The following is a 22,338-nucleotide window of genomic DNA, read 5'->3' on the forward strand; positions in this document are numbered from 1 at the left end:
GAGGAAGGAGAATGATTGTAAACACATAGATGTTTCCAAACAATTTTTATTTTCTTTTGGCACCTTTTGTAAAGTGGCTTTTATTTTTCTCTTGTTCTGTTGATTTTCTTTCATTGGTTGGTGTGGTTTTGTGTTTTTCTTTAATTTTAATTTTACACCTTTTAGTTAAGCAAGGATAAGAAAACCAGTTTTATAGTTGTTATTTATTAAGTTGGTTTCCACTGTTTCTGGAAGCCCTGTATAAGAGGCCTAAAAAGTTGTGTGGCAACCTCAAAAAGACTGGGAATATTTGCCTTTCCTTAACACGTCCTTGAAATGGAAACTGTGTGTCATTCCTTTGTCAAAAAAAACTCAGTAGCACCAACTTTGGTTGATAGTTCTTTCCCCTCCAAAGATACAGAAAAGCTTTTAAAATTGCCTGCAACCCTAGTAAAAGATGAGGTTTATGAAATGTGGAAGTGTCTGTGACTTATTTTGAAATATTGTGAGAGAGAAGTGATTGGAAAATACTTCAGTTCTCCTTATGTTTGAGATGCAGTGGGGAGAGAAGTAAGTTTTGAATGCTGCCATCCAGAGACAGCAGAGCATGGCTGCATTGCTGCCCCTCGCAGCAGGGAGCTGGGGAAGGCTGGGTGGGGTTCTCCTGCTGCCACCCCATGAAGTCGTGTTGCTCCTGATACCTCATTCCTCTGCAAGAAGCCTTTGTGGGTGCAAGCTGATGTGATCTTCACTGCTCCTTGTCTGTTCACTTGGAGTTGCTGCATCTTGTCTGTTCAGCCCAGTGTTAGGTAACCCCAGTGCCAGCAAGGGAGAGAAGGCCTTTAGGAGTTTGATTTTGCAGCCTAAATATTTTGCTATAACTATATGTGAATATTTATACTGGAAGCTTACAGTGTCTGCTGTAAACAAACAATGAGGGCACATTCTTGTTCCTAGAGGAGGATTGAGCTTGTGCTGCTTGTGTGGCTGCTTGTGTGGCTGCTTGTGTGTCTTGTGTGGCATTTCAAGCACATCTGTGTTCTTAGGGATTGAAAACACTTAATTCCTGAGCAGGGTGACTTGAAGGTGGAGGGTTCCAGCTTTTTAAAGATGCAGTTTCCTAAATTTGTGTACACACACACACACACACACACACATCTTTTTGTTTGTTTTGTTTTCAACACATAACCAATAGAGCTTGCTAAGAGGGTAGGTGCTATTTAGTGCTTCTCTCATTGCTGTGTTTAAAGTGCTTTCAGTAGAGGTGATGCCTTGCTAGCAGAGATGCTCTTTGCCAGCTGTAGGTGTTCTTCTCTCTGCAGCAAACCCATCCACACTCTTCTCTCTAAATAAATCCTCTTCTTTTGTTGTTGTTGTTACCCTAATTTTAGAGATCTATATCCTCAGTCCGTTTTTTGCTAAAAAAATAAAGATTAGTTATCAAGTCTGTATGCTGCAGGGGTTTAATTTTTAAATTGATTATATCACTTTCTTTGTAAGAGTATTCAACATTAGATTTAAGAACTATGTTTTGTTTGCTTACTCATGTGAATCCTAAATAAATTCTGATTACTTTTTCTTAGGTTTTGCTTGTAATGGACACTAGAACACAGCAGACTTTTATATTGAAGGTGAGTAAAATCTTTTATTATATGGCCTCCAAAATTATGCCACTACACAAAGATCAATTTCATTGTAATTTATAGAGGTATTCCTGCAACATACTGTTATTATGGTAATACATATTAAGTGCCCTGGAATTCTTTTTGTCAGTGCATAGTTGCATTCCTTTCCTTTCTCTCTAACATCCCTAGTGCTCAGATGGGCTGGTTTAGTCACCTGAGATGCTTCTGGTTATGAAGACCAAAACCTTTGCAGACTTTGGTAAAGAATCACACATTTAATGTGCTGCTTAAAACATCTATAAAGCCCTGGTGGCTCAGGACTTCTGGCAAAGGTGAAAATTCTCCTTAATCCAAGCATATCCACTGCACTTTGTGTTTGGTCTTCTTTAGCTGAGGAATATCCTGCTGGCCTAAATGGTTCTGGATGAAATGTACAATTGGCCTTCCTCAAATTTGTTTCCTTATGTTTTACATCAATAGTCTGAGATAACTGAGTTTAATGTTACTAACTCATCGACATGTCTGTACACTTATTTGGTCAGAATAAAATTTTTTGCATTACTCTTTTATGTTTCAGAAGGTGTTCAGATCAAGACCCCAGTGTGCTCAGAACATCTGTGATGCTGAGAATTGGTTTAGTTATGAGCATTGTTTTTGTGGCCATTTACTTCAGGCTCCCCTTGACATGAATTCCACTGCTAATGGCAGGAAGGATGAAAAAAAAAGCTGTGTCCCGAACATGAAGCTTTAATTACTTGTTAACATTTTGTGACTTTGCTTCAGATCTGGTTTACAACCCTCCTTAACTTTGTGCATTGGCCTTTGAAATTGTATGTGCGGGATACAGCAAACCTGTTTGTTTCTCATAAAGCTTCATTTGCGAATATTGTATATTAGAACCTCACATTATCTACTGGCAGATAGGGTAACATTGAATTTCCCATGTAAATGCCTATGTTTATCAATATTGTAATAGGTCACACTATTGACATAATTTTTTTTCTCTTTCTCTCTCCCCTCCCTTCCACCCTCCCACATCAATTTTTTCACTTCTGGCAACTTCATCCCTGTGCTACCTCCCAAAAATCATTTCCTCTCAAGGAGACTAATCTTTTCCTTTTTATTGAGGTGGTTGCTGTATTTAGTAAAGTAAAATGGAAATGTGAGGATTACCTGTGAGGCTAAGGCATTCTTTTGTCTTTAAGACTTGAATTGAATTTTTTTAATAGTGTCTTTTGGTCACGCGCAAAAACAAAATTTTAAAAAAAGGTCACAGGGAAATAACTGAGTGTCATCCTGATGACTTAGTTTGAGAGAGATTCTAATAAAAACATTGACCCATGTAATTGATTTTAATGGCAGCTTTGTGCCATCTTCTGTTCTCTGGAAACGCGCCAGATGCCATCAGCACAGCCTCAGGGGACCGAGGGGCATAGAGCAGCAGATGAGTGGTTTCTCTGAAGCCCAGAGTAACTCGGATAGATTAGTTTGGTTGATAAACACAGAGCACAGCAGGCTCCAAAGGCAACTGAGGGTACAACTGACCTTTTTGTTCTCTGTCAGGGTCTAAGGAAAAGTAGTGAGTGCAGCAGGAGCAGAACGACCATCATCCCCCGCTGCGTGCCCAACATGGTGTGTCTGCACAAGTACATCATCTCCGAGGAGTCTGTCTTCCTCGTGCTGCAGCACGCAGAAGGTTTGTCTCTCCTTTAAGCATATTGTTGAAAAGAGTCAAAGGTTTTTGGTTTTAATCAATGGTGCACTTCACTGTCAAAGTAATCTCTCATACATCCAGTTAAAATATTTTAGTGTGCCAGAGATGTCATGTAAGACACCCCACTCAGTTCCTCTGTCCCTCCCCCTTTTCCCCCCCTCATTCTGTGGTGGATCTGATTCCTGCTTCAAATGGCCTCAAATCCTGATGGGTTACTTGAATTGTAGCAGTATTGAAAGCTTCCTACTGTTTATTTTCTACAGGAGAGGGAGTGCTTTGACTGCAACAACTATGCATTATTTACAGTTATCTCTCAGAGTAAAGTCTTTTGCTACTTTCATAAACTTTGAGTAGTAAATCTTTTTAGCATCTTCTAGTTAAAATTGCAAGTACTTGCACAAGAATTTAATAGCTCTGCTAAAAACCATGAACATTTTCCTGATGGTTAATATTGCTCTGATCTGGATTTTTAAGAAAATAGCTAGTGGCATCACACAGGAGTTCAAAGCAGAACCACAGAGTTGTGCCTTCAAACTATTTATAAAATTCCTGTTAAATGTACAGGGAACAGGTGGCACAAAATAATTACATTTTGATTTTTTTGTCTAACACCTGGATTTAAATATTCCCTAAATGTAATTACCCATATTTGTTTAGAATGAGTGCAGAATATAAATTTTGGGGTTGCTAATACTTATTTTTTTTTAGGAAATGTTAGTAACTCAGAATGGATGATGTGAGGAACTAAGCTGACTGATAGAGAAGATAATTTTATTACATTGAATATTATTTCTTTTTTCCCCTAATAACTTAGATTTTGGCTTTTTCACGAACAGTTTGTCATATGAGGCCAGTTAAAGTTAGCTTTGCAACAAGAATGAATGTTTCTGCAATGTGTGACTTGGTTTTACCATGAGCACTGATGCAGGAAGAAAAGGCTCACACTGCAGTAGTGCCTGATGGTGATCTTGGGAATTTACAGTGCTGCTCTGTACAGTGCAGCACTTTTTTTGAGGGGTGTATATAATAATACACAAGATAATTGGGAAATTCTCACGTAAGCTGCAATCTCCACATAAGCTGTTATATTTTGTTCAGAGAAAAAGTATTTTTAAAAACCCACAACCAAAGGAGCTGCAAACCAAACAAAAAAACCCACTGACAACCCTTGTCAGATACCAGCTGCCCTTAAAACTAGCATAATTACATAATTTTAAAAAGTCTTCCTAATATTTATGCAGTTTCTGAAGTCCTACAGTTTTGTTCTTCTCTTTAGGAAGAATGTTCTTCCTTGAGACAGATGGAAAAGTGAGTAGAGTAGTAGTAGAATTTCATGGGAGAAGTGGTCAGATGTAAGAACAAAAATTTTAAGAAAGCCCAGTGTGAGCAGCTGACAAAGACAGTCTTCTGGAAGTGTTAATTTTATTGTGACAACTGTAAGAAAAGCAGAGACGTTGCATGAACAGAGCACTTTCATTTTCATGATGCTACTGTTCAGAATACTCAAAGGGGGAGGAAGAGCGATATAATATTTCTGTTGTAAAGAGGGGTAGCTGGGGTACACAGTGATGAGTAAATTGCTTGAGAATGTATTCAATAAGTGTATTGCAGATGTAGGGCCTGATTCCAAATCCCAAACTGGGGCAATGGCCACTGCTCCTCACCCTGCTATGACATTGATGCTGGAAAGTGATTCAGGAGAAAGGCTTCTAACTCTGTGTGAATAAAGGATGGATAAAAATAGGGCTAAAGTTATGCTGCACTATATGCAGAGTAGTCTTGCTCACTCCACTGATGATGGTCTTGATCAGATCAGTCTTACATTAGTAGTACTCATTCTTTAAATAACAAGGATAATAATACCAGGAACCCCTATAGACAAACCTATCTTAAAATTTTGTCCATCTCAGACCAGATATGAATAGAGAATGTGCTTGTAGTTGATGTTGGGAAAGGATAAAAATTTCTAAGATGATACTTTTTAAGTAATAGTCTCTTGAAATTTTATTTCATGACTTATGAATTCTCTAAATATTCATATTCCAATAAGAAAGAAGATTGTGCTAGTCAAATTTATAAGTGGTAATGATTTATGATGTTAGGTATATTAACTACTCCATTGTGAGTTTGAAGGGTAAAATACTAATTTAAATGGGCAGTGGCTCATATTGTAGCAAATTCAGAGGTTTTAATGGACAATATATGAATGAGCAATATATGTTTGCTGAGCTGCTCGCTGTTTCCTGTTCATAGCAGATTTAAATTGTATTATTAAGAGCAGCACTATTGGGTTTTGTATGAAATTCTGCAAGCTTGACCACAGGATCAAGAGGAAGACTTGGATGGTTGGTTGTTTTGGTAAATCATGATGGTGTTGCATGCCTAGAATCGGTGAATGAGGTCTTGGGTTCTCTTAGGGATTTTTCTCCTGGCCACAGTGAGGGGCTTCAAGGATGCATCAGAATCACAAAAGTCCATAAAGTTATCTTGTAGCTTTTTTGGAAAGCACTTGCCAAATTCTAGTGTGGGAGAGAGCCAATCTGATGTTAATAAGGCCTCACTTCTTCCTGGCACTACTAACAACAGAAATTTTAGAAACAGATGCTTCAAAAACAGGCTGGGGGGCTTCCATGGGACATCAAAGTTTAAGTGGCTGTTAGAAGCTGTCAAATCTCTTTAAGCATAAACAAGCTGGAGTTCCTATCAATCTGGAGAGCACTCAAGAAACTTCCTGCTGAAGAGGCTTGCTGCACACAGCAAATGATAGACAACACTACGGTAGCTCTGGCTTGCAAAGCTGGGGATTTGTTGTTAGGAGAGGAGATAATGCTAGCTGTAAATATTTGACAGCAATCAAAAAATGTAGGGAAGGTGATATGCTCCTTGGCAAGTAACTTTTTCAGGAGGCTGCTTTGGAATAGTTGCTTTTGCTCCAAGTGCATTGGAGCTTTGCCTAAACTAGCAAGCCTTGCAGCAGAGATTCAGCAGCAGCACTGGAAATACAAGAGTGCAGATACAGGACTCTGGTGCTTGTAACTACTGTCATGTTAGAGATTAGGCAGGAGGTCAGCTTCCTGTTCCTGGGGAGCTGCAGCTCCATTGTGCCTCTGTTGGGATGGTGTGGAAGGTTGTTGTTGTCTCATGGCGGTCCCTGTGTGTCTGCTTTGCTTTTGGCCTAGGAACTGTACAAGCTTCACTTTTGTAGCTTTTGTTGTGTTAGCATGGTGAAGTTTACCAGCAGGCATGTCTCTGTTCAAAAGGAGGACAGTGATTCTTTGAAAACCATGAAATTATTCCTTTTCCAGCAAGGAAGCCTATTAATTATAATGAGGTGCATGGTTTAGGATTGGAAGTCCTGGCTGTACAGAAATCCTTATGCAGTGATGTGGAGATTTGGGCCCAGTTTTGGAGAATAATTCAAGCATATGTCTTTCAGTACTCTGTTTTTCTTCTCTATCACAGTACAGTTATTTGGAAGCCTGGGTTGTTCACTTTGACTTTGGGATTTCCTAAGTACAGTGACTGCTGCATTCTTAGCTGCATTCCACTTCTGTGACAATTGCAGTACTTCATCCTTGGGAATAATCTCATGGACCAAGCTAGCAAAAGCTATTGATTTATTTTGATTTATATATTGATTTTATTTATTAGTCAGCCAGTCTTTCAGGATGTGAAACTGAAATGGGAAGTGTCTGAGCACTGGGTGAAGAAGAATCCAGCTGGTCATGAATTTTCCTTGTAAGCTGGAAGAAAAACATGTTTAGGAAACAAATTTGCTGATCTGTTATATTTCATTTTATTCTGTCATATAGACTGTATAGTCTCTGTATGTTCTTTTTGGTGGTCCTACATCAAGTGCTATTAATAAAAAAGCTGTAGAAATGTTTGAAAGAATACAAAAGATTCCTAGTCAGCTTCATCACTTGGTCACTTTATGCTGAATTTCCTGTTGATTATTTTGGACACTAACTTTTTAGATTCTGCCTTTAGAAGCAGAGGTATAAGCTCCAGAATGCTGGAAATGTGGTTAAGTATGGCACTGCTAATAAGAAATTTTTCATTGAATAACTGCAGAAGAATGTGGAATTTTATGATTTTCATGTGGTTATAAAACCAGAAATACTGAAGTAGGCTGGCTGTAGGATCAGTTCATGGTAGAAGAAAAGAAACTTAATAATTAGTTAAGTTAATAATATAGTTCTGAAATTGCATTAAACACTAATAAACTTTAGCTTAACACTGTAGCTTTTATAGTTATTTAGTCTGTTGAACTATTTGACAGTGACTGAAGCTTACTTGTTTGGATTGATTTCTGTAATTTTAGTTTTTATAGATTCCTGATACTATATTAGCATGGTTTGCTAATGGGTTTTCTTGATCTTACACAACACATGGGGAGGGGGGGAAGATTATTAGTATGTCATTCATAAAGGCATAATTACATACGCAGATACAAATATCACTTTTGTTTGACCCTGGATTGAATGTTTTCAAAAAGGAATGAAATTGTTGTTTTTCACTATAGAACACAATTATTGCATGGCATTTATTTACGTATTTCCACTTGACCAGGAGGCCAGTCTTGAAATATTTGTATGTTAACATATTTGGACATAATTTTTGTTTTGTTTACTTGTGTTTAACTCTTAAGTTGGAGTTGCAGTAAGTAGTCATTTCCAGTGTGATTTTTAAATACAAGTCATTAATAATGAAAAACTTCTTTTTGAAAACCTAAGATAATAGATTTGCAAAAACAAATGAATTGTTGCAGTTCTCCCTGTTTTCACAAGTGGACAGTGGTGAATTCCTGAACACAGTAAAAATAGAGAGATTTCTTTTTTGTCTTTTGCAAATTTTTTGTTTACTGAACCTTTCAAATCTGCCAGTGATTCTTCTGTGGATTTTTGAAGTATTGATCCCAACATGTCTCTTTTTCCTTCCTCAATCTTTCTTGGGTCTCCCTTAAGCTGCAGTAAACCAAGTAGAAGCCCAAATCTAGTGGAGGCTGCATGAAATCTTGCATGAAGTCAGCTGGAGAGAGCAGAAGACAGGAGTTGTCCTGAGAGCAGCTTGACTTGTCAATAGGTGAAAAACTCAGGTTGTGCAAGGATAATTATTGCATTCTTCATATTGCTGGGCAGCCCAACCCCTTCTCATCTTAGTGCAGGAGCACAAAATATTTGGGTCAGTGAGAGCTGTTCAGGTGTCACATGTAAAAGCACACCTGGTGTACAGTAATGACACAGGAAAAAGATGTGACAAAAGAGCACAGAAAGAAGATTTTGAGCTTTCTGCCTCCCTGGGTCAAAGCTCAAAGCAGGCCTCTGTTAGAAAGAACTTTTCTTACAACTTCCTTCAGAAGGAGTGCTTCAGAGGAAGCACTGGTGCTCATACTTGCAATAAAGTCATACCTGGAGGCTGAGGTGGTGTTATGCCAGACACTTCCCAAAGTCCAAAAATCTTACGTGAGTCTTCATGGGTCGTCATCTGTGAACACACTTTGACACTTGAGAATTGTGTTTTCAGAATAAATTTGTGACTAAACACTAGTAATATGTAGATGAAAATATTTAGCTTGTAGTAATTAATTTTAATGCTGGTGGGATGGGGGAGACTATATAATTTTTTTATTAAATAGTGTGCTTTATTAAATGTAGTAGGTGGTTCTCAAATTAGATTTTATTGTTTGGTATAAAATGGACTTGAATAATTCCATGCCTAGTTAATAAATTGGGCAAAGTTATTTTTTTATGGCACTTGAAGTAATTTATTTGAAATTTTAAAGGAAATTAATTGTTAAGGATAAAAGTGTGAAAAAGAGGATAAACTCTCATATATGTAAAAATTATGAACCTTCTCACTCTCTTTCTCATTCACTTTCCTGTTTTTTTATCTCTCTGCCATTTTATAGCAAAAAATACAAATAAATGCAGAAGTATAACATTAGAAAATAACTGCTGGTGATTATGGGATGGACAACTCTTATTTTCACTAACTCAGCTGCAGACCAGTAACCCTGAAGTGCTGTGCAAGCTGCAGGGCTCTGAGGGCAGGCTGCCTTTGCCCTGCTGTGTGACCTGTTGTGTTTAAAGCAAGTGGCCTCACCTGAGGAGCCTGCAGGGGCTCCCTGCTTCTCACAGGACTGAAATCCTGCTTGTGGGGCAGCCCTGGCAGGGCCTGGGCCCTCGGTGTCCCCAGCACAGGGCCTGGGGTCACTTGTGCCAGGCTGGCTCAGAGTCAGTCCGCGCCTGCCGCGCTGGGCTGGGGGCTGCTGCTCTGCTGGGGGGACCCAGGGGCTGTGGCAGGGCACACTTTGGGCTGCACGTTTTGAATGCACCTCTGGTTAAGCATCTAAAGTGCTTCTGTTTACTGTGGTCAGTATAGCAGTTCTTGTTCCTTTCTCTGTGAGCATTGCATCCCTTTGCTCCCTGGCATCCTTTCTCAGGGCATTCTAGAAGATGGCAAGGGTCATCCTGATCTGGTGCTAACTCTGTTTATACTTAGGGCAGAAACCATTAATTAACCTAAATTAATGGATTAACCTAAATTTTCATTTTTACCATTGGACTCAAGCTGTTAGCATTCCCTCTTTGTGTTTTTAATATACTTACTTTCACCACAACCAGTGAGATACATTTTCCCCTTGAAAAACAAGTCTTGTCTTAGCCAGGGGGATGAAGGGCAGGAAAACTTCACATTATATTATTCAAATTAATTTTTTAAAGTGTCAAGGTTTTTCTGTCTTTGCTAAGTTTTATTTGAAATACCTGGGAGTATAGAAAATCTGTTCCTAGGCAATGATAAATAGTTTCTTCTTTTATTGTACTTTTTAAAGGAATTTTGCCTGATAAAGAGAGTGTTAAAAAAACTCCAAAGTGTTAAAGAATGTATTTTGGAAAAATATAAAACTCTATTTTATCCAAATAAGTAACAAAAATCCAACAAAAAACCCACCAACTTTGCAGATGCCCAGTGGGATGGATACTTATTTTTTCTTTTATAAAGATTCTGTTCAAATTCCTGCATTTTCCAGCATTTTTGTACAGTCTTTTAAGTTGAAATGTCTTGACATTGCATTTCTTCCTAAGTTATCAAAGGAGACTTGCTAGCTTTAAGCCAAATTCTTTGTCACATATAAGAGGTACAGAAACTTCCTGATTTATTTTGCTAAAATTATGTTTTGAAGTCTGTGATCTTTTTTTAATATGTGTAGCATTTGGCAACATGAAGAGTCCTGGTTTGTATTTTTCAAATGTAACTTATTTCTGGACATATAACTTAGATGCTGTGAAGGAGCTGTTTGCCTCTGTAACTTAAAGTATTGATAAATCTTAGTGTGGTGCAGCAAAGCATAAAAAGCTTTTTTTGAATTCTAAAGTTAATGGAAGAAATATATCAATATTTAACTAAAAACACCAGTTTCCTCAAAGACAGACACAGACCCTTAAAATACCCTGCTAATACGGTAATTTACCTTACTGAACTTGCAGTTTAGTTTTCAGTCCATTTTTGCTAATATTGCTGATGAGTTTAAAGCTGTTATACAGAATTATTCAGTGTAGGCAGAGATGGTGATGGGCACCAAACAAGTTGATCTTCCCTAGTTTTTGCTTTTGAGGCAGCAGGTGGAGAGTAGTGACCACTTTGCAGCTTGAGGCACACTCTGAAATGAGACTTTACTGAAGTTTAAAAACAAAAAAGCAGCAGCTGAATCTTGGATGCAGCTCTTTAAATATTTATGTAATAATACAAATCTGTGTGATAAGCAAATTGTGGTTGCTGTAATTATTTCCTGCTGGGGTAGCAGATCCAAATAACTGTGGACATAAGGGTATAGTGACAGTGATGATATTTTCGTGTTTCATAATAAAAAAAAAAGTGTTTTTTGAGTGAAATTAAGAGATCTCCCTTTTTTCTTTTTTTTTTTTTTGCCTTTTTTTTTTTTTTTCAGGAGGGAAACTGTGGTCTTACGTCAGTAAGTTCCTAAACAGAAGTCCTGAAGAGAGCTTTGAAATTCCTGAATCCAGAACATCCAGTTCAACTAAAATTTACCTGGAGCAACCAACACCTACTCCTAAAGAAACTGGTAGCAGCACTGATTCCAGAGAAAGCTATGGGGAGAGCATGCTGAAGGTGGTCCCACTGAGGAGCAGCCTGACACCAAGCTCTCAGGATGACAGCAGCAACCAGGAAGATGGTCAGGAAAGTTCCAAGTGGATGGACTCGGTATCCAGCTCAGAAGAAGAGTGCACCACTAGTTATTTAACGTTGTGCAATGAATATGGGCAGGAAAAAATTGACTCTGGCTCCCTAAATGAGGAACCAGTGGCTAAAGCAGAGAGTGAAGGGCTGCATACCAAAGAGAGGAGTTCCTTGCAGAAGTGCAGCGTTGTTGGCAGTGACAGCTTCACCTCCCAGATTGCACCTCAGGAACGAAAGCTGTTCATCGACGATGCCGAGTCAGAAATAGCCAGCCCTACAAGGATACTGGACTCGTTAACTAGATCCAAGAACAGCCCCATGGAGCTCTTCAGGATAGACAGCAAAGATAGCACTAGTGAGCTCCTGGGGCTTGAGTTTGGAGAAAAATTATATAACCTGAAATCAGAGCCTTTAAAGCCATTGTTTTCTGTCCCAGATCATGACAGAAGCTTGGATGCCCTGGAGAGCAAAATGGGTGTTAAAGCTCATGACACTGTGAGCAGGGGTTCAAATGACTCTGTGCCAGTTATCTCCTTTAAGGATGCTGCTTTTGATGATGTGAATAGCATTGATGAAGGAAGGCCTGATCTCCTAATAAACTTACCAGGCATGTCTGATGAAACAGAGGAGCCAGCTGTGACAAGGCCAGCAAAGTTTACAAAATCTGATAGGGACATGTCAGAAGTAAAGTTGTTAGAAACACCTGATGTCTTGCAATTAAATAATTCTGCAGAGCCATGCAAAGCATTTGATCAAGAGCCAAATTCTGTGGCACCAGAAGTGGGCGATCCTGCCCACAGGGAAGCATGTGAGCAAAGTGGTGTCACTCAGGGAGCTCTTGGGACCCTCTTTACTTCTGACCAAGAGGTAGGTGCTTCAGAAGATGGGGCTCTGTTCCAAGAGCTTGGGGCCTGCTCCTTAAACATGACAAGCAAAGAAGAAAGTTCATGTGTTTCCAACCCGCTCTCAGGTGCTCCAGAGGTTAGCTTGGACAGAGACGTGCTAAGGAATGAAGGAGTGTCACTGTTTTCCAGTCAAACTGAAGACAGCAGGAAAGAGGAGACGGACTCAGCTATGTCACCAGCAGCTGAAAGTAAAAAGACTGCACCAGAGAAGGAAGACAAAGTAGCAGGAGCAGGGCAGAAGGAAATACATCAAATTTTTCAGGACCTCGATGAAAGATTAGCGCTAACCTCCAGGTTTAATATCCCGGAGGATTGCATTCAAAGATGGGCAGCTGAAATGGTGGTAGCCCTTGATGCTTTACATAGAGAAGGAATTGTGTGCCGCGATTTGAACCCAAACAACATCTTATTGAATGATAGAGGTCAGGAACTTTTGCAAATGCATTTCTTTTTATTCGCTGTTGCTTCCAATTAACTGAGTAGGCGTTTTATCTTGTAATTAGTATCTTCATTTCCTGTCTAGAGCTTCATTATCAGTGCAGCAAATTCACCCCCAGTAATAGCTTCTAGTACTTAATGATGCCATTATTCTTAATGATACTGTTTTTAGCTACAAAAGGAGTAATTACAGTTCACTTCTGCAGAAAATGGAAGGGAAAAATGTTTTGATTTCTCCTGTCATTTTGTTTTTAGGACACATTCAGCTAACGTATTTTAGCAGGTGGAGGGAGGTTGAAGATTCCTGTGACAACGATGCCATAGAGAGAATGTACTGTGCCCCAGGTTAGAGCAATCACCTACAACGTTTCACTTGGAAAGTAGATTTGCAGCTTTCATTTTCTCATGTAGTCTCTGTAGCATACGGCTTGAGATCATGCAATATCTGAGTTTTCTTTGCTTCTTTTTCTTAATGTCTTAAAAAGCTACAGGAATCATAACTGCTTTATTGTTGAACTGTGGCCGTGTTTGTTATGTCATTTCCATAACGTGTAATTGTATTGAATGTCTTGTTTGAGCAAGTTAGGAATGTTCTGTTTTCTTCCAGTTTTTTCCTGTGTGTGAGTACATCTTGGTAAATGAAAAGGTGGCACTAAGACCCTTAAAAATACAAAAATTTATTCATGCAAAGGACATGGGTGGTGGGGGGAGAACCACAGAAGTTTGAAAAATACAACCCTAATAGGCTCAGAGATGCCTCTGACAGTTTTGATTTGCTACAGAGGGCTTTGAAATAGTTTAGAGAGCTCTTTCCTTAGAACCACTTTCATCAGTCCTGAGGGTGATAAAATCAATATCTCTTGGGATCTTATAGCAAGGATGGCACTTGAAACTGAGCCCTCCCTCTTTTCCTGTTTCCAATTTATTTTCTGCTAATATAGTGGTCTGTGATTTTTGGCAGTGACTGCCAAAAATCAGGTGTTCCACATACAGCTTCATATTTTAAAAATTTCATAGTTAACTTATAAAAACTATGTTTAGAGTTGAAATTACTATATTTTCATTCCAACTTTGAAATGCCAACATAACTTTCTGCTGAGTGCGTGGTCTGGCCAGGCATTGCAGCTTGGCATGCAGGTAGTCCTCAAGCTCAGAGTCTGCAAATGTGTTTAGAAAAAATTAGAATAATAGTTGCCAGCCATGGAAGTTCTGAATTTAGTTTGGCATCAGGTGTTTCTTCTGTGCTTTTGTTCTGCAAGTGAAATGCAGCAAGGAAATGCCTCTGTGAATAAAGGTTGGTAGGGTCTCAACAAACTTTGAATGTCAACTTCTTGATATAAATGAAAAATAACATCTTTTCTATGCAAGTCAAAAGGGCAAATATTACAGAAAATAATTCTTTTCACCTATCGAAGTAAATCCAACACCTTTGTTCTACCCTCATGCCACTTTTATTCAAGAACAAAATAATTGGGGAATCCCAGCAATTTCTATGTTTGTTAAATAGATGGCTGTCCTGGTTGCCAACATGTATGACAACCTGTTAGAGAAGGTGTTTCCCATGAACAAAGCGCTCCCCAGTTGAGTTCTAGCGAAGATGGAAGTGCAGCATTTTCCCACCCTGTCATCATTAATGAGCTGTGAAAGTCAAAGCTTAATTTTTCTGTACTTTAATGAGGATCCAAAGAGAGGTGCTTTTTGCCCCCTAAGCCCCAACCAGCCAGCTCTTGCAGTAATTAAGTGTTTAGGGAGCAGTTGAAATAATATTTAGAAGTCCCTGAATGCAAGAATAAAGTTTTCCACACCATCATTATTTCCACCTCACAGCACAGGTGTGGTACCCATCCGGGCTTTTTTTACTCAAGTTGTCCTCCCCTCTCTGCCCTACCCCAGGCTGCATTTTCTTTGTGTGTGTGTGCAAGGTGAACATTTGCAAATGCAAGTATTAGATATATTCAAGGTGGATGAATTGGTACCGCTCCATGATTCTTGCATTTCATACTTGATCTTAGTGCTATCTCTGTGAAGCATGCTTGTACTTTATTGTAGCTGTAACATTTTAATTTTTAGTAGGAGATAATACTTTGTATAATTTAGCAGCACAAAATATATTTTGGAGCCAAGTGTCATTCTGTTATGAGGAATGGTTCAGTAATGGTGTATAGCTGTGTCCACAGCAGTTTTCTTAGGGCTACTGCTGCTGGTAAATGTGGCTTTAGAACTTTAGACCAGTGTTAAAAGAAATAATCACATTAATAAGCTTTCTCTAGGTTCCAATATTACAGGGGGAAAGAAGGCTTCATTTGGATGATAATTTTTTTTTCATTTTGAGGAGTGTACTGTGTCCCTGCAACCCCTTTATCATGAAAGCATTGCTTCTCAAGATGCTTCTTGGAATAAGGATTTTGAAATTGTTTGTGCTTCTGTTCAGTACACTGGGAACAAGTTTTGAGGTTTTATTATTATTTTTAAAGTTTCTTTTTAATATAAGTGTTTCTCACAACTTGGTATTGCCTTTTTTTTTTTTTTTTCTGAGGGAAATGCTATAGTTTTGTAGAGGTAGACAATTATCTTCACAAAATTTTATCAGGTCTTAAGATTTCTCACCGTAATAAAAAACAGTGTCTAAGTGACTCAAAGTGAGTCTTTATCTTGTTCTGAATTTTCCTGGTTTTCAGGGTTATGTGCTGTGTTGCCCTGCCTCTGGGTAGTCAGCCTTCCTTCTCGTTTTCTTTCCTGCTGAAGGATGCAGTGAAACTTGGCTTGTAAAAATTTTGTGATTAGGTTGCTGTGTGCTTTTAGTAGAGTTTGAGATGGAATAAATTTGGATATGATAACTTGTATTCTACCTGATTTCAATAATTTAGTGCACTCTTTCAATGTATGCAAGAAAGGGAAGGTGTCTGTCAATAAACATTGCTTTTTAGGGTCTGCTGTTGGAGACTGAGAACAGATGATGAGTTTAGGGCTGCAGTTCTTTTTCTGCATTGATTTTTGAGGAGCAAATTTTAGAGGCAGAAAAAGGGGAGGGTGAACATGAAATTTAAAGAGATTGCAGGATATCTTTAGTTTAAAATAGATGGAAAATTGTATTGCAGATTTATATGAAAATTTTAAACATGTATTTGAAACAGTTGTGTCTTTTCAGTTGTTGAGGTATCAGATGTTGCTTTTCCACAGTGTAAGTTGTAAAGTGATTTGCAGGGAAGTGCATGAAGATGTATTTAAATCTTAAGCTGTTATATGTGTTGAAGAAAAACATGAAGTCTAAATTCTACAATTTATATATTGAAAACGAGTTGCTGGATGGGATAGGGATAGTAATGTATTAGTGTGGAAGCTTTGGAGGGCCAAGGGAGAATAGAGGTTCACCTGTGTGGAACTTGCTTGCAGGATGTAGGATTTTGTGTTTAAGGTTTTCTGTGCATCAGAGTGTAAGTGTGCATTAAGATCAAGCTAGGCAGTGTGGGTACAGCAACAGTGATCAGATCCCTGCCCTGGGGAAGTGCAGGGACTTGTTCAGCTCCTGTTGTCTTAGAAAAACCAGAGAGGCAATTTGAATGCATATGTCAAAAAGATATTACGCAGCGCATATATAAAACAACAGAGCAACTGCAACGATTATAAATGCAGAAGCGTCAAGAAGACGAGGAAAGGGAATAGTTGAAAAAGCTGCGAGCAGTATAATTAGTTGTGTAGGAAATAGCAATGGTCATTTCGCATCGTGCCTAAGTGAGGAGCAGGGCAGCATCTGCTGCAGGAGCGGCGCTTCCCGGCTGCCGACGGGAGGTGGCATTGCACCATTGATGGATGCTGCTGTCGCACTGGCTGCCCCCAGTTTGCTTAACTTCTCTAAGAGCTGGAGACGAAGATGCGGCTCATTTGTAATGATTTGCGCATCAAGAGTTGTGCTCGTAAGCTCGCGGTGTGTTACGGTGCTGCCGAATCTGTTGGTGTGGCTGGGTAACTTTACTGCTGTACAGTTCTGCTCAATTTAAAAAAACCCTAAAAGTTCCTGAACCAGCTCTGGTTCAGCAGATGCTTAAAAGTACTGTCTGTGCTATACTTTGATTAATACCCAAACTACATCTTTGCTGTTTGCCTATGATAACTCTGTTGTTTCTCTAATTCACAAGGTAAACGTTAGGTTATAAATCATACATATAAACTCAACACCACTTCAAGTAAAACTGTGGGGGTTTGGCTAAGAATGACCTATTTGCTTTTAAGTAAGAAATTAAGCACTTGTAACTGAGAATTTCTGCTGTATTAATACGGCTGAGGTGATTATAGTGAGGTTAATGTGTTTTGTTTCCTTTAACTTTCCTCCTCTTTATAGTAATTTTGTTTTCTGAACATTTAAAAGTGTGCTGAGCAGCTGATGTCTGAATACAAAGTTATTAGCAGATCAGATGAGAATGATTCACTTCTGTTTAAACAGCTCTTTGCTCTCCATGCCCCCTGAGAACTCTTATCACATATTTGTCCAAAAAATCCCCACGAAAACTAACAAAAAATCCCTTGATTTATCCACCTGCCTGGTGGCTGATTGTATCAGCAATGTATCTCTTTATCTCTTGGTTAATGTGCCTTGGTATTCTGAAGGGGGGAAAATTCCAGTAACAGATTCAATTTACATGGACAGAAACTTGAGCAAATGCCAGCCTAGCAGGGGGGCCATTATTCTGCTCTATAAATAAGTTTAAAAAAGAAACACACACACACACACACAAACCTGTGAATCAACATGTTTTGGTCTAATTGAGAGAAAAGCAAGATAGATGAATTTTGAAATGCAAATTATCACCTTCTGTTATTTTAAGTATTGGTTTTGCCAACATTGTGATCTTAAATATAAAGAGTTGTTAACTTTTTAATACAGTAATAATTGTGTTCCATTCTTGACTGTTACAATTTAAAAAATAAAATTGGTAACTTTTTTTATAAAAAGCTATCTCACTATGGTTAATATCTGTGAGAAAGACAGAATTGTCTACAGCTGTTGCCTAGTCAAGGCTGTCTTCGCGTAAAGCAGATTTAAGTTGAGGATTTTCTCATGAGGAGAAATCTTTAAGGTACTTTTTCAGTCTAACCTGTGAAGTGTCATGTTGTAGAAGCAGCTTGCTGGTCTGACATCTTGTGTAAATATGATGTGTGAATGAGATGTTTTATTTACACTCCCCGAGTTCTTGTTCCAGCAGCAGGGATGCTTTCTGTTGCATCCCTGTAGTGTTTTTGGAGGACGAGGTTTCAGAACTGGGCTGCCTTTAGAGTCTTTTTTCTTTTTTGTTTAAACAAGTTTTCACCAGACTGTGTTTACTAAAAACTGGAGATTTGCTGCTTGAGATCCTAAAGCCAAAGGGAGCTTAGCTTCCTAGAAAATGTAAGTAGGAAACTGGCCATCAGTAATGCATCATATTATTCTGATGCTTTCATAAGCTGTGTGCTATAATCAAGTCTTATTTACACAAACTAGCATTCACAGAAGCCTACACACAAATATATGGTAAATTTGGTTTTATGTAACCTGCTGTTACTTGTGCACAGTGCAAAACCTAAGCAAAAAGAAGACATCTGTGTAAAGGATTTTGTTCCAAAAAAAAGAGAAAAATGTTTCAATGTGCAACCTGATATTTGTACTCCCAAATAAAGATGTCACTTTTGCTCTTAAACAATTGAAAATACAGATGCAAAGTGCAGCTGGTCACCTAAAATAGATGGCATGAAAATAAAAATTGCTAGTTGATATTGTTAGCCTGCATGCTATAATTTTTATTTACTGAATAAGGAAAAAGATTATTTGCCTCTGTTTACCAAATAGACATTTGATGCAGAAAAACCTGCATATTATTTGTGCATGTTTTTTTCAGTAGGAGTTTGCAGGCACTCATTAAATCTGCTATTCTGTATTATAGTAATTTAATTTGAGTAGATTGTTTAAGAAGCAAAATAACTGTGGTAGATTAAAGTGCCATTGACCCTGAGAGGTGTCGAGGGGTGGGCTGGTCTCTTGGTTATAGTGTGGACTTCCTGCTTTTTATCTCTGACTCTGTCCTAGATTTTTGTGTGACATTAATGTCTCAGGATTATCCTAAAAAGAAAAGAAAAAATCTGGGTAGGTGAAGGAGCTTTGGGCATAAAAATCTGAAGGATGGGCTAGCTTGATTTGAAAATCCCTGGTAATAGGAAACAGGATCAAACACAAACATTAAAAATACATGGCTGGTGTGAATAAGGTCTGGATGTGCAGAAAAAGTTCCTGTGAGGCTTAGGGTAGCAGTTTTACAGCAACCATTTGGAGTGGGACAGCTCTCTAAAGACCCCAGAGTGTCCCACAGAAAACAGTGACAACTGACTGCTCCCAGAATAGCAGAATGTCATGAACTTAGGGTTGGTAATTGAAAGCACAGGTTTTGAGAGAGCATCAGGTACTTTCTGAAAAAAATATGATCTCAGGCTTGTAAGTACACGATGTGTTTCAGGTGAAGTACATGATCTTGTGGTTTTTCTTAGACTCTAAATAGAACAAGCAGTAAGATGTACCCAAGCTGTTGATTTGTAAAAATCTGATGTTTTAGTCTGGCTTTCATAAAAGCCAGTTGCTAACTCCAGAAGAAAACTGTACTTTACCTGTGTTTATTTATGTCTGTAGTTATTACAAGTATTAATATTACAGATGGGACTAAACCTTGAAGTCAGTATACAAGATGCCTTGTGAAAATAAATGGAGCTAGCTATGTGGTTAATTGGTGTTTGCTTTGTTTTGATAACAGAACAGTAATAAAACTTTGTCTCTTTCATCACATGATTATTTTAGAGCAAGTTTTGATTCCATCTTGGGCTGCTTAAAAGAACAAACACTGTTCTCTCTATTTTTTTTTTTTTTTTTTCCAGAGAGGAACATAGATGCCCATGTGTTTTTTAATAACTTTTAAATGAAACCTCCTATTTTCATGCTCCATTTGATCTTAGCAAATGTTCATTGGACTTGCCTCACTACTTTATTGTTTAAAGACCATGATAAACTTCTTATACTTAAATATAGATGGTTCAATACTGTGCTTTATAAATTGCTGAAGCATTTTAGGCAAAGCATTATGGCCAGATTGCTTGTGGGATGTTTTATTTAGTGGCTGTATCTTATGTTATCTTGGCTGACTGAGTCTGATGAGAGTGAATTAGGTTGGAATCATGATTCTCTGCAAATGTTTCTTTACATATATAGATATCAAAATATGATAAAACAGTAATGTTTTAAAATTAAGGGAGTGTAATGTAAATAGAATTTCCAGGGTCTCTAATGGTTTTTCATGCAATGTTTATTTTAATGGTCACAGAAGGGGAAAACATTGTGTTTCTTTTCAGGATGTTGAAAAAGTCCAATTCCTCATGAACAGTTTCAGACACCTGATGGTAGTTCAGATGGGTCTCCTTTTTTCTTATCAGTGCAGAAATGATACTTGAGAGTATGCTGTTTCTGCTTGCAGTGTGGGGTAAGGGAAAAGCCTTTCGTGACTCTGTGAGCTAACTGGAGATGCATTTTTTTTTTTTTTAATATATATTACTGTTTATCCTACAAAATGTTTGATTAAGTTTTTGTTCTTGGTGATTCACGAGCCATCTGGCCTGAGTTGCACAGTGAATGTCTAAGGCCTCCTGTAAGCCTGGCTTCTTCCATGGTAACTACTGTTTGTGTGTGCTGGTCATGAGGCATTGTCAGCCCTGGAGGAAGCTGTGTTTGGAAAAAAATGTGGCAGGTGTGGTAGTAAAAGCCTTTAAAATCCTTCAGCAAGAAGGGTTTATATTTCAAGTTGATTTGTAAAGAGTGAGAAAATGAGTTGTTTTGCCATTGATAGCTTTATTGCGAATATGTGTTCAGGAGAGGGGAAGTTCTGCTTTTTCTTTGGAACTGGCACTTCTGTTTAAAATACAGAATGTTGTCAGCTATGTCTCTCTTATCAGGAAGTAAGGTATTGCTGTGTATAATGCAAATATTGAGATAAGTATGGAAACCATAAAGAAATGGCCTTACAGTTGAGACCAGCTGCTCTGGAAGGAGGACAGTGCCGGGTAGTGAAGCTGTTTACCTGTACCATCTGTCTCAGTCTAAACCTGATAGCATTTTACAAATCTCCTTCCCTTCAGTTATCCCAGTGGCTGCTGTTGGAATTGCCTTGTGCAGGAATTTAGCATTCATGTTGACTTGTGCGTCATGGTGCTGGATGTCATGGCCATGCTTTGGGAAGGGAGAAAGAGGAAAGCTCTCTCTTTAATGAAATTGCAGTAAAGTTGGAAGAGCTATTGACTTTTTTTCACCCTACTTTATTATTTCTCTGATTTTCTATCAGAAGATGATAGGAATGTGTTTTTCTGCCAGTCCTAGAAACCCCAACACAGTGTACATGTGTACACGTGTTTATTTTTGTACAAATCCGGGTAAGGTCCTTCATTTCAAGGTTCATGGAGGAAAGATTTGGCACAAATATCCCCATGTTATTCACTTAAGCTTATGTGTCACTACCATTTATTGTCTAAATTACTTTGCTGATGGATTGAGATGAAAATGTTTTCTTAGTGAAGGCAGATATTGTAGTTCAGATTTATTGCAGTATTGAAGCTTGAAAAAAAGCATATGCCCTGTGTGGTATATTACATTAGCCAGCTACTCTGTGTCCCTCAAAAGCACTTCATAATCTACAGTTTCTAAATTTTCCCATGATGTTTAGTCAAGATAAAATGCAGTAATATTGATGTGGTGTCCTGGCCTTATTATGATCAGTATTTCATCAGAAGTCACGAGACCTGTTCGAAGGAAGGAAATATAAACAACATGTTTATTTGTAGTGTACACAGTGATTTTTAATTTATTATTTTTTTAAGGAAAACATTTATTTTAACCTGAAATAAGGAAACTTTGGAACCTAGTGAAAGCAGCTGGAAGGTAGATATTGCATAATAGGAAAGACGTTGAGCTAAAATTTAGTTTTTGTAAAGAAGGGGACTCAGGTGTTGCCCTCAGCTGAGTTTTCCATTTTGTGTTCTGTGTGGGTTCAGATGACTTGTTATGCAGCTTCTGCTTGTGCATGAGAACCCAGGCAAAGTCCTTTAGCCCTGGAAGAAATCTGTGTTACTTGCCTGTTCTTAATTTATTCCACTTGTGTCATTTTGGTCATGGCCAAAAGTGGATGGAACAGTTCAGTGCTGCTCTTGTCAGAGAACTGCAGTGGCATTTGTTTTGGCATGTATTGAAAGTGTTTGTCCAGTTGAAAATATGAGCTTGGATTTTGAGGAAGTGGACTCTGGTTTGCTTTTTGACTCTTATTCTATACATGTCCATTTTCTTCATCAGTGCTACTTCCTGTAATGAACAGTTGTGTGAAAGAAGACAGTGTAACTTTGGTTCTTTAGGGAATTGGATCAGCATCTCTGATTGCCAGCATAAAGGAAAATATCACCAAAACTGAGTAAATTTTTT

At 38.3% G+C, this 22,338-nt stretch overlaps 1 protein-coding gene across 4 annotated transcripts in view; it reads left to right on the forward strand.

Moving 5' to 3' along the window:
* Positions 1-22,338, forward strand: part of RPS6KC1 (ribosomal protein S6 kinase C1) — an 83,728-nt gene that overhangs the window by 54,438 nt on the left and 6,952 nt on the right. For all 4 annotated transcript variants that reach the window (XM_021547610.3, XM_085576041.1, XM_085576042.1 and 1 more), the window contains 4 exons: positions 1,563-1,610; positions 3,168-3,300; positions 11,270-12,847; positions 13,119-13,208. In XM_021547610.3, the coding sequence (XP_021403285.3) occupies positions 1,563-1,610; positions 3,168-3,300; positions 11,270-12,847; positions 13,119-13,208 (1,849 nt within the window). The remainder of the gene's footprint in view (positions 1-1,562; positions 1,611-3,167; positions 3,301-11,269; positions 12,848-13,118; positions 13,209-22,338) is intronic.

The sequence above is a fragment of the Lonchura striata genome, chromosome 3, assembly GCF_050655825.1.
Source record: "Lonchura striata isolate lonStrDom1 chromosome 3, ASM5065582v1, whole genome shotgun sequence".
NCBI classification, from domain to species: domain Eukaryota; kingdom Metazoa; phylum Chordata; class Aves; order Passeriformes; family Estrildidae; genus Lonchura; species Lonchura striata.